Source organism: Sus scrofa, chromosome 16 (assembly GCF_054392235.1).
Source record: "Sus scrofa isolate SSC_HxYL_T2T_F1_AM1 chromosome 16, Sscrofa_HxYL_maternal_Yorkshire_Landrace_v2.0, whole genome shotgun sequence".
Taxonomy (NCBI): domain Eukaryota; kingdom Metazoa; phylum Chordata; class Mammalia; order Artiodactyla; family Suidae; genus Sus; species Sus scrofa.
In genome coordinates, this window is record NC_139398.1 from 48,684,187 (window position 1) to 48,699,077 (window position 14,891).

General features: G+C 36.9%; 1 protein-coding gene across 9 annotated transcripts in view; it reads left to right on the forward strand.

Annotated features, from left to right (window-relative positions):
* LOC102159433 (uncharacterized) overlaps window positions 1–14,891 on the forward strand; it is a 908,266-nt gene that overhangs the window by 378,360 nt on the left and 515,015 nt on the right. For 8 of the 9 annotated variants that reach the window (XR_014831357.1, XR_002339577.2, XR_014831355.1 and 5 more), the window contains one exon: window positions 920–1,012. Coding sequence is in view for 2 of the 9 variants with exons in the window: in XM_085002288.1 (XP_084858414.1) it covers window positions 920–930 (11 nt within the window). In the remaining 7 variants the exon portion in view is untranslated. Of the gene's footprint in view, window positions 1–919; window positions 2,319–2,397; window positions 4,084–14,891 lie in introns of those variants that run through there. The other variant, XM_085002290.1, reaches the window with a different exon arrangement.

Genomic DNA, 14,891 nt, shown 5'->3' on the forward strand with positions numbered 1-14,891 from the left:
TAAGGACTATGAATATACCCGTGACTTCTGTTAGCGTTTGGGGGATATATGGTGGCTAATGTTGGGAAAAAACCCAGAATGCTTATGGAACTCTCAGTGATTCTGCTCAATGTTTGTAATAGCATGACCATTATTTATATATTAGAGTGTTAAAAATATGCTCATACTCAGGTACACAGCTAAAAGTCCAATGCCTCTTATTTGTACAGATTATTATTGCAGGTAGGTGGGATAACAGTGCTCTTTTAGAAATACCTGGTTCTTTAAATTAATAATGACTTTATATTCAATTTAAGCAAATTACAGTTTACCAATCACTAAAACCTAGGTTAATCGTTTGGAAATCATTCTCATTTCTCTACCTAGCATTCAACTTTTTGATTATTAAGATTTGAATTTATTTTGGATTTCATTAATTCGAATTCTGATGGTCAAAGTATTAGATTTAAGAATTAAGAGTCATGCATCTTGGGTCTATTTTCACTAGTGATTTCTTCAGTAACCTTGAGATATCATTTGAGCTCATTCACCATATGGAGTCTCCCTTCCTCTGTCAAATTTTGCTAATGAGAACTGTTTGCACAGAACTCCTAGGAGATTTAGAAGATAGATGGAATTTCAGTTGAAATGAGAAATATATTTTTGCTGATAAATATTTCTATATTGGCTTTGAGTATTTATAAAATATAATTTGCATAGAATTGCAATGAGTAAGGTAGTAGCCACATTTGTTCTTAAGGTTAATTTTCTTAAAAAAAAAAAAAGTGTTTTCCATAAATGTCTTTAGCAGTCCTATAAAATAAGATGTGGTTCTCTTTGAAATGGGGAAAAGAATAAACATATACATGACTCATAAGCTTTTATAGAATCCTTGTTCTCTATTTCTGACATAATTTCTTGTGGTTCTTTTTCTTCCTAGGGTCAGAATAAAATCTTTCAAAAGATTTCTTGGGAACTGAGATAAGAGCAGATTTGCGTCCCTTATCAGTGGGTCTTTAGCTCCATGGTGCACGTAAGTTATCTGATGGCACTCTGTTATTTATGACTGTGGTCTGGCTTGTGTTTGTGCAATGTTTGAGGGATTAACCTAGTGTTTTGGCAGTTTTGAGACAAGCTTTGAACATATTTGGATGAAAAATTGGTGAGAATTGTTCCTCAGTGTGTGGTCTTTTACTTTCTTTAATTAAATGAGTTTGTAAACTATTTTCCCCAATATCTGGTTAGGGAAACTAGAGTAAGGAAATATCTATAACTATAAATTCTGTTTCCTAGGGTTTCAATATTTGTCTAATATATTAATTGGTGCACTTAAAAACTTTGTCAAAGTCAAACCACATCGAAAGGAGAAAAGCAAGAGCAAGGCTGCATCTAAGAGAAGACAGCTTAGTACAAATGGGCGATGAATTTAGTTCAGTAGTTAAACTTTTTTGGGGAAAATATAATAACATGTATACTCAAATATGCCATATCAATCCCCATACTATTATAGTTAATTATGAGATTGCTTAGGCTCCAACTTGATGTGATATTTTCTTTAAAAATGCCCTTTCAGGGGCCCCCTTCTTGTTACAGTCTTCAGATGTCTGAATGTCTTAGATCTTTTATTAATCCTTGGACAGTGGATGGAGTTATGTTGATACCTTGACTGTTCCACTTGCAAGTGTAATTTTGTTGGTAATGGGCCAACTTCATGAGCCCTTTCATTTTCATGATTACTGCTTAGACACTCAGAAGGCCACTCATAAGTCCTAGGCTCCCCTGTAATTAAGCCCTTCTAACAGGCTTAGTAATCCATTCTCTCTCATTATCCAGGCCTAGTCCAGCTCTTTTTAACACTGGTCTTTTCAAAACAATCCTTGTGTTCTAAAACTGATTCAGTTTTTAACTGGCATTATTTCTAAGACATGGTATTTCACACTTTCTCCTTTTTTTTTTTTTCCTCGTGAACAGACTCAGGCTCTAACATTTATTACTTGTTTTATATGAGTCATGCACTGTACTTGACACTGGAGCTCTAACAAAATCATGGCAACTGATCTGAAAGAGTTCACAGGCAATTATACCCCATTTTCCTTTGTGTATCTCCACTGTGCATAATAAAACATCTAGACAACTTTCACATGCACAGCAGCTCAACAGAGGACAGTTTTGTAGGAGGAGTCCAATATGTTCTGCTTTTAGTTTATTTATTATTCTTTATTTTCCAGAGACTTTATTTTGCAGAGTATATATAGATAGAGTTAATGGACTTGTTTAATAATTTCTAAAGGTTCTCTTTTATATAATTTCTAAAGGCATTCTTTTAATAATTTCTAAAGGTTCTCCACCCAAGCAACCAGCTGTATACTTTTTTTTTTTCTTTTTAGGGCCACACCCTTGGCACATGGAAGTTCCCAGGCTAGGGGTCAGTTCAGAGCTGCAGCTGCTGGCCTATGCCACAGCCACAACAACGCCACATCTGAGCCATGTCTGTGACCTACACCACAGTCCCTGGCAACCCTGGATCCTTAACACACTGAGTGAGGCCAGAGATCAAACCCACATCTTCATGGGTACTAGTCATGTTCATAACCCTCTGAGCCACAACGGGAACTTCGATCAACTATATACTTAAAAGCAAAAAATAACGGAAAATAAAATAAAATAAAATAAAATAAAAGCCATAACTCGAAGGAAGGATTGGTCAGGGACTATTTGTGGCATAGTCAGGGACTCCTGGGAGACTGCTCAGAAATTTTGGATGGGATCAGTTTTAGCAAGGGAAGCTGTCGCTGAGTGGGCTGTAGAGATCTCATAACAATTAGAGAGAATAGAATGGTTCGTGGTCCTTTTAGAATGTAAAAATGGTACTAGTGCTAAAACACAGGGTCCCAGATAGACTCAAGCCATAGGTAAATAACCATCAGGAGACAGCTCCAACTTCAAGAGGAACTGTGATCGCACTTGCTTTTCTCCACGACTCCATTGGTAGAGTTTTCTGAGGAAGGTAAATCCATGACTTGTGAGGTGTTGGAAACGGATGTCTTGTGGCAGGTCTCCACTCCAAACATCAGCAGTGCTACTGTGGGTCACGCAATGTCCCTCCCAAGAGCCACAACATGAAGAAAGAGCCTCAGAAACCTCCTTCTGTGCAATTTCTTCTTATGAGAGGATAACAATCTCTGGTATTCAGGACATACCAGAGAATTCCAGTGTATCTGTTGTCTTAGCTCAAAGGATGCTCCCCCTCCCCCAGATGAATGTAGGTATGTTTGCGTGACTTAACTAGAGGGAGACAGAAGGAATTACCTATGCTATTTACTACTGCTGCACTTTGAGAGAGGGCCAGCCTCACATCTGATGAAGCTGGACAGTCACAAAGCCTCAAATTGCCTCCATATGATGTAAGAATCCTCCATACTTAGCAATTCAAAATTAGGATTTTGTCTTTCCTCTTCTTTATTATTGCTCACCCCCCATTGTTCTAAGTAACTGTTCTCGGCCTGGCTCACTTCAGGGGTAGGATTTCCTGAGTTCCAGTCCTGGCTTCTCTGTTTTCAGGGAAACCCAGGCTCTGATGCCAGGCTGGCTCTGGGAGCGGCACTCCAGTCTTGGCAGGAAGTGGTGGTAGGAGATGAGGACTACACAGTGCATTTTTCTTGTATAACTTTATAAATTCCCTCAGTTTTCTAGGCCACAGTGGGGCTGCACAATATCAGTCTGTGTTCTTCCTGGTGCTAATTAGTACTGCATTCTCTCTCAGAGAAGCCTGTGGAGCTGACTCTGCAGATCCCGCTGTAGTACACATTACTGTTGCCAGTTCTCTCCAGATGATTTTTCTTCAGCTCAGTAATTAGTTGTGTTTGTAGAAAATGGTTTGGGGATGTTGAGATCAGAGATATGGCCTTTGTTCATGATCTGGAATGATTGCCTTCCTGCTAGTTCAAAGATGAGGAAGAAAAAAATATTGGAAAACTTTGACCTTGGTTTCATAGAGTTCAGAGTCATCATGGCTGTATCACTTATTTTTCTAAATAATAAAACCATTTAGGCATCCCTTTCCTATCTTCTTCTTTTACAAGCTTTGCTTATAAAATAAGAAGTCCTATAAATGTACAAATGTTGTTATACTCGGGAAGTAAACGAATGTGCTAGCTATACTCCACTGAAGTGTATTTATCATGCTGCTAACTTCTGGAGTAGGTTAAATATTCTCAAACAGTCCTAGCTAGATTGTGCTATCAATTTTTCATTTATTGAACAGATTGAATTTAAAAGTCATACATTTTCCTGTACTGTAATTCTTTGTTATGTTTTGTTCTACCAATGTGAGTAATTTAGTTTGGGCAAGATTTTTTCACTTTTCTCTACTTCATTTTGCTTTTCCACAGAGTAGAGATAGTTTTGTGATGGCTAAATGCATTAATGCTAGCCTAGTATATGAACATAAAATAATAAAAATTAAGGGCAGAATAAAGTGAGCTAAGGGGATTGCAGAAGCTGAGGAGGTGGAGGAATGGGCATTGGGAGAGGCTTTGTAGAGGAGGTGCTTTTCTTCTGGCCGTTGGGAATGAGTTGAGTCATGTCAAGATGGAAGGAAACACCTCATTTCAAAGGAATAAGGATGCTGAGAAACAGGACTGGGGAAGTGTGCTTAGCTTGGCTAAAGGACAATGAGGAATTAGCACTGGAAAATGACCCTCAAGCCAGATTGTAGAGTGCTTTATATGCCTAGCTAAGGAACTTGGACTTTGATTCAGAGAGAGCATTTGCTAAAGTTGCCATCAAGAGCTACATTCAATTCCTAGCTCTTAGAATCTGGAGCTGAATTGCTGCTCAAGATTCCATGCAGGACTTGCAGGAAATACATGACACAAATCTGATCCACAATGATTCTGCTCTTGTTTCCTATTTTGCTCTGGAGAGGTGTCCCAGAAGCAGTTACATTTTTTTCCCCTCTGATTACACAAAGATGAAGAGCCACTGCGGCATGACCCTTGGGCCAGAGGATTCTACATCATTTTTTATTAGGTCCCCTCCACATTTAGCCCTGTTAGGTGTTATGCAGAGCACATCCAGCAAGCCCAGTTTGCCAGAGTGTCAGGTCCTTGCTGTAATCCACACGAAACCCTCCGTGCACACCATTCTGGTGACAGAGTAGACATTTTAAGTGTGCCTTGTGTTGTGGTTTTGCCCTGAGGGAATGTAATAGCAGATTGGATTATCAGTGCCACTGGACTCAGCAAAGAAAAAAATCCAGACACAAGCTCTTACTAAAAGATCATCAAGCCCGATGGTTTTAGCTTAGATGGATTTAAAACATTGACTCAGTTTGTCTCTGCTTTATAAGAGCATGAATTTCTTGTTGACTATTCATGGTAGATGTATTTTCTTATCTTATAATCAAGGTGACATATCCCCAACGGGAGTGAAATTTATTGTTCCAGAGAAGTTTTGAAAATCATACTATGTAAAACTTTCCATAACTAATCTACATGTCTACTTTATGGACATGGGGTATTAGATGGTATTGTCAGTCTTTAAGCCAAGGGACAGTTATTCAGTGTTCATTTCAGATGTTAGTTGGCTGTAGCTTTAAGTGATTTTGCAGCCATGGAGCATTCTGTTCTAAGGACTGTTTCCCTTTCTGTCAGTGTGGATGAACTTCTCTGTCAGTGTCAAGATTTAAGTGTGCCAGCCTCCAATGGAGAGGGTGGTAATTTTATGTTGACTTCCACGCCCTCAATGATATGAATGCTTGTATCAAATGTACTTGTTAGGCTGAAGAACCATAGGATAATGAATATATTTGGCATTTCAACAACTACTTCCACTTAACTGTTAGGAGCTAGACATTCAAGTCCTAAATCATATTATAAAGGACTTTGGAATTTGGATTCCTTTTAAATTAATTAATTAATTAAATGGCCACACCATGGCATATGGAAGTTCCTGGGCTAGGGATTGAATCTGAGCTGCAGCTATGACCTATATCACAGCTGCCGCAACACTGGATCCTTTAACCCACTGAGTGGGGCTGTGGATTGAACCTGAGCTTCTGCAGTCAGATTCTTAACCCTCTGTACCATGGAGAGATATCCTGGGTTCCTTTTTAATGTCAAACATCTGTATATAAATAATCTTTGAAATAGGATAACAGATAAGGAAGGTATTTGAATATTCCTGAGATAGCATTCATCACTCTGCATGGTTCTCCCCATCCCACCCCAATCCAGTCTTGTACTGCTAGCCTGAGACTTCTCTCTCTAGTCTTTGGACATCTGGATTTCTTTCAGCTCCTTGGAGAGGCCAAGCAATCTCTTCCCTCAGATCTTGCATGCATAATTTATTTTCCTGGAATGCTCTTCACCCCAAACCATTCTTTCCACCAGCTCGCCCCTTCCCTGCATTCAGGCCTCAGCTCAATTGTGACTTGTTTAGGAAAGTACTTCCTGATCTTCCAAGGCTCAGATCTCTTTGATTTATGTTCCCAGATCTCTGGTTTATGTTTTATGCATGTTTTATCTTCTAGAATTTTGTATGCCTAAGTAATTTGTTTTAGGTCTGTTTTCTGTGTTTGACTATTATTTGCCTGAGTACAGGTACTTTGCTCACTATTACAGTTCCAGATCTTAGCATATTTACAAAAGACATTTGGTAATTGCCTAAGAGATCATCTTGTTTGAACCTTCTTTCACATTAGAACTCTGATGCCCAGAGATGATAAATGGCTTGCCCAAGGAATTTAAGAGCTGAATTAAGATTAAATTTCCAGTCCTGTATTTACACTACTAAAGTGCCACGGTGGAAGTGAGGCCCACTGGGCTGTGGGAAATGCTTCTCTAGGTAGCATAGGTGACAGAGGTAGCTTTCTGCATGTATGTCCTTGCCTTCTAGCCAAGCTGAATGAAAAAAACAATATTTTGACATATTTTTGGATTTACAGAAAAGTTGTAAGAATAGTACAAATAATTATCATATACTCTTCATCTAGATTCTCCATGTCAACATTTATCTTTTTTCTATCTCATTACCATCATCAATCATCTATGTATATCTAGTTTTTTCCTGAACATATACCAGTGAAATGCAGATATGATGTTTACTTACCCCTCACTAGATAGCCTATATTTTATTTAAAAAGAACAGTAATTTACCTAACCACAACACTCTTATCAAAATCTGAACATTGAACATTAATACGTTATTATATAAAATGCAGTACTTGTTCAGATTTTGTCAATTGTCCCAAAAATGTTCTTTCTAGCAAAAGAAAACACAGAATCATGCATTGCATTCAACTGTCTTAGCTCTTAGCGTCTTATAATCGGGAACAATTTGTTGTTGTTGTTTAGAAAGCATAGATCAAATATTTTGTGTACTTTAAAAAAATTATTGGAGTATAGTTGACTTATAATGTTTCTAGTTTCAGATGTACAGCCAAGTGCATCAGTTATGCATATACATATATCCATTCTTTTTCAGATTGTTTTCCCATATAGGTTATTACAGAGACTGTCCCTTAATTTGAATTTGCTAGTGTTTCCTTAGGATAGACTAAGGTTTAACACTTTTAACTGCACAGCATCACACAGGAACCCTACAGTAGTCATGTTTTGTTCTCAGTGCACCATATCAAGAGGTGCATGATGTTGATTTGTCCCATTGCTGCCAATAAGAACTTTGGTAACTTTGCTAACATGCTATTAGCCAAGGTTTCTCCACAGTGAAGTTATGGCTTTCTCTTTTGTAATTGATAAATATCTCTAGGGAGATACTTTGAAACTATGTAAATATCCTATTGTTTTGTTTTGTTTTTATCCATGCCTGCTGGCTTGCAGAAGTTCCTGGGCCATGTATGGATCAGACCTGAGCCATAGTAATGACAACACAGAATCCTTTACCACTAGACTGTCAGGGAACTCTGTAAATATTGTTCCTTCTCAAAATTTAATCATGAGTTTTAGCACTCACTGGAGATTCTTGGCTGAATCAATTATTATTTTGATTGCTAAATGGTGTTTTTCTAATTTTATCTTTTCTTCCACATTTATTAGCCTCCTTTCTACTCTAAAGAAGAGATTTATTTTCACCTATTAGTTTGTTTATAGAAGATTAACTCATTGATTATTTATTCAATGGCTTTTAATAATTTACTATTATTTATTTTGCCACCCAAGTTATGTAAGCTTTGGCAAGTGGGAGTCTTTCATACTGGTCCTATATTCTTTTGGTGTGTCTTCATGTTTCTTTTAGTTCTTCTTTACTTTATGGTGCAACAAGATATTTCAAGTTCATTTTGTAATCTCCCTGCTTCAGTCTTGGAATTGGCTGTTTATCTATAGAGATGTGCCTCTTTCTACTAGAACATCATTAGTTCTAGCCCCTTTCACACATTCATATCTACTTCCCCTGTGTCTCTTTGTCTGTCTCCTATTGTTACATAAAACCTATGACTTTAAAGCCATGTCTCCATTTCCAGTCCAATACCACAGGGTTCATTCTCCTTCATCCCTTTCTTCATTCCAGCTTTATCCCTTTCTATATTTGCATTTCCCCTTTCCAACAGTCAGAAACCTGGCTCTCATTATCTGCAACATAATAACTTACTTTCCAATTCTAGGACACAAAGAAAATTGTTTCAGAATTGCTAACTCACACCTCTGGATGAGAAGCAAACTAACTGGAGTTTAATGTTTCTTTAAAATTTTTCTTTAGCCTGAAGGCATTTTGTCTGAATTCTGTATGCAAAAGTTTCTTAGGTCTGATTGATTGTGTTACTCTTTTGAAATATGGTTTGATTTGTCTTTGTATTGCATTTTAGAGTTCTCTTCTCTATCCTTTCTGATTTTCTTTTACTTTATTTTTCACTTTTGAGTATGTAAAACACTAATGTTGTTCCAAAAGTCAAAATACCAAAAAGTACCAAAATGAGGACCCAAAGAAGGGTCATGGTCCACCCCCGGCTTTCCTTTCATGCCTTCCACTACATCCTTATTCATCTTCTCCAGGTAACCAGTCATACTACTCTCCGACATATCCTTCCTCTGTTGCTTTTTGCGTAAGTGATCAGATGCTTTATCCCCCCCTTATTGCTTAAATAAAGGGAGCTCTATGAACTCCACCTCACTTCATAGAGCTCTGCTTCATTCCTTGTATAGTTGTTTTGTTTGTTTTGTCCTTCACTATGGAGCTATAGCATAGCTTATTCAACTAAACTTATTTGTTTGGGCATGCAGCTTCCAATATTTTGCATTCCAGTACTGCAAGTAATATTCTTGTGTACAAGTATTTTCAAGTTGTTGGAGGTACATCCATAGAGTAAATTCTCCGAAGGCAAGAATTCTCTATCCCAAAGGAATATATGTGTAGTTTTGATACCTCCCCGTTCCTGTGTGTAAGGGTAATTTCATTCCCATCAGTGCACTATGCTGTTAATACTTTTAAAATATTTGGCTGTCAAATAGGTGAGAAAAAGTATGTTGGTATAGCTTTAATTTTCATTTGTCTTCTTCTGAGTAAGTTTGGATTGACTTTTCTATGTTTAAGAATAAATTGTTTGCTTATCTTTGCTTGTTTTTCTGTTGAGTTTTTGGTCTTTTTTCCCCCAATAATTTGTAAGGTTTTTAAAAAATTTTGAGGGGTGATGTCATTTTATCTGTGATTTAATTTGCAAACATTTTCCCCCAATTGTTCAGTATTTCCACTAATATATGACATTGAACTGGAGGAATTAGTCAATGACTTAGACAAGGGAAATCCATGATAGGCATAGAGTTAGAGGAGAAGTAAAATGGTTTCTGTTTGGAGATTATGTGATCATGTCCCTGGAAAACTCCAGGCAATGTGCAATAAAAATAACTCAATAGTAATAATTCAGAGTAAAATATTACATAGTATGTCAGGATGTAGGGCTAACAAATGATAACCAGTTAGGCTATAAAATGGTAGAGCAGATCCCATTTACAGCAGCAACAAAAAAGATAGAATTATTACCTAGGAGGGGTCCTTACTGCTAGCATCCCCTATCAAAATAAACCAACTTAGATATGTTCTGTAATTTCTTTTTTCTGGATTCAATAATATAATAACTCCTTTATAAAACTTTAATCTTAAAATTCCAGATCATTCTAGAAGTTTCCAGATTATTCCAGGAGGTATATTTTTGTCTTATAGAGAGGTACTGCACTCTAACCTTAGTTCACAGACAAAGTATATGGTTATTTGATTAAGAAAAAGGGAGTTGGCAAAACTAATAGATTGTCATGGTCCTAGACAGAAGGAGCAGATTCTTATCTGGTGGAATTAGAGAGCAGTAAGGAAATAGGACAAACACTCAACCCAAAGACTTAACTTAAGGAGTTATGACGAAGAATCAAGAGGAAGCCACAAAAGAGAGGGCATGTGGGTAGCTAAGGAGCTCACTCAGGATATATGGAAACTTGACTTTGGGCAAAAGAATCATTCTAAAGTTCATAAATCTCAGAGTGGCCAGATGTTATTCTTGTAGGCATAGTGGTAAGGAACTGGCCTATTCCTAGTGGAAGCACTGGGCCTATTCACATGAGCCAGCTCTGCTTTCTCTGAACTGTTTAGGCAGAAATGGTGCCTTCCTCAGGCCCAAGCCATCAAGTTTTCAGGATCAAGTAAAACCTTTTGACTAAATCATGCTGTTGTAAATTTGTACTCCTTTTCTCCTACATTTTTTGTCATTATCTTCCATTGATTTTCAATGAAATAACAAAATTTCTTGAAAATATACAAATAGGAAGCTTGGAGTTTAGATATTGGTTTTTGTTCTTACATTCATGTAAATAACCTATCACATTTCGAAGCTGTAATTAAACAATACTTTAGCTTTTCTTTTTTGTCTGACTTTTAATTTTTAGATAACTTACATTTTGACCCATTGTCTTTCTCTCTTTCTTTCTACACACACACCCACCTACCCACCCATCCACCCACTTTTACTCTTAAATGCTTAAGTGTATAATTACCAAGAACAACGGCATTTGCTTATGTAAACACAGTTATTGATGCCAGATAATTTAACACTGATATAAAATCATTATCTTTATACCATATTCAAATACTTTTAATTGGCATAGTCATATTTTTATAGCTATTTTTCCTGGTTCAGGATCCAGTTCAGCATCATATATTGCATCAACAACTCATGTCTCTTCTGTCTCCTCTTACCTGAACCAGTTGTCTGATGTTTGCTCATGATAAATTCAGGCAGTGCATTTTTTGCAGGAGTATCTGTGAAAGCATGTGGTGTCCTTTTTAGTGTATCATTTCAAGACTCACATAATGTCCATGTTTTCCAATATTGGTATTTTGATTCCTCAGTTAAAGTGAAATATCTGTTTTTAAGATGCTTTCTTTCTCATGTTGTTGTTTTCCTTTTTGTAATCAGTAATTGTGGGGAATATTTTGAAACTATATAAATATCCTCTCTTAAATCAAACTTTCACCTACTTACTCTATTCATTAATAATTTTCCAGCTTCATCACACATTCTAGGTTTGTTAGTTGCCATTATACTGTAAGGAAGAATTTTCTCCTCCCTCCATATTTTTTGATACATTTGTTTCTTTGTATCAGTATAGACTCAGGAGTTTTGTCGCATTCAGGTAGTTATAATCCATTACTAATGATACTATTTTGATGTTCAAATTATTACAGATTATTTAAGGCTGGTTCCTGGACATGTTCGACACACCCTCATCATTTTTCAAGCAGTTTCTCACTTCCTAATGCAATGAGGAGTCCAAGGCTCATTTTGTATTTTTCCTGCCTCAGCCTTGAAATCTGTCTTTTCTCCTAGGAATTTTGGCTTCTCTTTTGATTTGATTAGTTCACATTCATGCTCTCACTTGGTTTTCCACTCCTCTCTTGAATTTCTCCCATCACGGCTTTGTATTCCTGATTGGCCAGCCTCCTTACTGCTCTGTACATGCATGGTGCTGGCCTCTGCCAGGTTTGCACTTGCTGCATTCCTCTTGCTGCCCTCCTAACTGCAGCTGCCTCTGAGATCTGGTCCTTCCCTCCTTCTCTTCACGATAGATCCCTGTGAAGAGGTGCCTCAGTGACACCTGTAACTGATTCATCCCCAGGCTTGATTCCATGAAATTGCCTGGCTAGACAAGTGCTTTCCCCCTTCAGGAATTCTCCTATGTTTCCAGAAGCTGCTCAATTGGAAAAAAGAATTTAATTTCTTGGAAAGAGGGGATTTATGATTCTCTTCAATCCTTTACAACAATATTTATATTCTTGAGTTCCCTTCCCCCAACAAAGAGTTTCCTAAGAAACCCCAAAGCTTGTTCATTTCTCCCTTCTTTGAACTGCTACTATACTTGGAGCCTGAATGACATGATAAAGATTTTGTTTATGTGCCTCTTTTTTCTATGATCATTTCACAATTTTCATAGTGGCTATTGATGACTTAAAGGAGTAGACTGTTTCATATATATGATTGCTCCCAAGTATCTGGCCTCACTCCCTACACATAAATACACACACTGTTCCTAGTGCTATGGTAGGTGCATATGTGTGCAATAAGAAATGAGTTTTGAGGAATGAACAGTGATCATAGAATTCACACAAGTTAGAAGAAGTGGGACTAATGGAGTTCCCATCGTGGCTCAGCGGAAACTAATCTAACTAGTATACATGAGGATGCGGGTTTGATCCCTGGCCTTGCTCAGTGGGTTAAGTATTTAACATTGCTGTAAGCTGTGGTCTAGGTCGCAGACATGGCTCAGATCTGGCGTTGCTATGGCTTGGTGTAGGCTGGCAGCTATAGCTCTGATTTAACCCCTAGCCTGGGAACCTCCATATGCTATGGGTGTGACCCTAAAAAACAAATAAACAAAAAAAAAGAAGTGGGACTATAGGACTTAAGTCTTATGACCTTTATACCCATGTTTTCTTGGCTCTGCCATATACCATAAATATCTCCAAATTTTGCCATCTATTACCCCTATATATCACAGTCCTGTATAATATTATATGTTTTCTCTCTCTTTTTGGGATAAAAATTAGAATAAAAATTCCTTAGAAATGGGAGATAGAGTATAGCATGGATCTCTAACAGACTCTAAGCCCTTGTAAAGGATCCTAAGTAAGAAGCAGATTGGATTATTTGTCTCATTTCTCTTGGTGATTGCTGCATAGCAGTTTAAGTCAATGTGTTATCTTAAAAAAAATTTTTTTAAGGCTGTATCAGTGGCATAACAGAAGTTTCTGGGTCAGGGGTTGAATCAGAGCTGCAACTGTGGCCTACGGCATAGCCACAGCAATACCAGATCCAAGCAGCATCTGCTACCTATGCCACAGCTTAGGCCAACACTGGATCCTTAACCCACTGAATGATGCCAGGGATCAAACCAACATCCTCAGAGACATTGTTGAGTTGTTTACCTACTAAGCCACAACAGGAACTCCTGTCATTATGTCATCTTGGCAGCAGGAGAAAAAGGTATCTGAATGTATGCGTATATATTGATCATTAGCTATGTTTTCTATTTACTTTGTACTTTTCCCATTAAGTCTATTCCATAGGTATTCATTTAGTTTTTAGAAATATTTAGATTTTAAATGCTGCTACCAAAACAAAAAGGACCTATTATACTCCTATTCTAGAATGCTTGTGGAATGTATTTTTTCAATATTTTATTCATTAATTCCATAAACATTTACTAAAAGGCTACTACATGCAGTGCATTGTGCTGGACTCTAGGGTGGGTAAAGGCCTTCTGAGGAAGTAACATTTAAGGCGTGGCCGGCTGGAAGAGTAGACATTAACAGGTGAAGCATGTGAGGAGGAGGGTTCTGACAGAGGGATCAGCATAGGTCCCTGGTCCCTCTGCTGAAAGGTGCTCTGGGAGGGCCTTTCAGACGTATGCAGAGACTCTTTCATAAGGGGTTTGCAGGGCATGTAAGAGTTTAGGTTTTATGCCAAATTCAAGACATTAAAGTAAAGTAAAAGAAGTTCAACAAATTGGAGCAAACAGCTTCATAGGTCTTAGCCCTTAATAGCTCTTTAACATGGTTTATAATTGATGTTCATAAACATGATTCTTTTCATTAAGAAAAATTTATATTCTATGTCATATAATCTTAGGACGGTAGGAAAGTTGTAATAATATCTTAAAATTTTTTATCAAAAAGTTTAAAGTTTGTTGGAAATTAAAGGGCTGACCTATAGCTATCCAGAAAATGTGTTGTTTTTTTTTTTTTTCAATAAAAGCTGTGCATTCATCCAGGTTGCATACTGACTTATATAGCTTTTTAGCTTAATATACCAATATGCATCATTATATATACAACAAGCTTTAAAGTTTCCATATAAATATTGAAGATAAAAATTATAAAATATAATCTATATAATATATAATAAAATTTCTAGGTATTTTTCTTAATATACCATTTATTACACAAAATAAATTTGATATTGCATTGTTCCAAAGACCTACTCTTTACTATGAAATTGAATTTTACTTGTTTACTTTCTTTAAGAGTTGTCACTATTACATTTTCAGTAACTAATGTGTATTTCATAACATTCTGCATTTTTGGGGGATGTATAGTTCTTTACTTTTGGATTCCCAGCATTGGTCATGAATAAACTTGAAACTCTAGTGAGGCATATAATTTCAGTGTTACTGTGTGCACTATGATTCTTTTCCAATCAAAATATAGTTAGAGGATTCTTATTTATTGAAATAATTTGGAGAAATAATTATTATTTGGAGGGGATAGAGAGAGAATAGCCATTTGATCATTGATGATATCAAAACCACAAGAAATGGAACATAGATACTTAGTCTCTAGGAAGTAAGGCATAGAATACATTTTCTAAGTCATGTTTATGTCCCCTTGAGAAAGTACTCCTCCCATGGGTACGA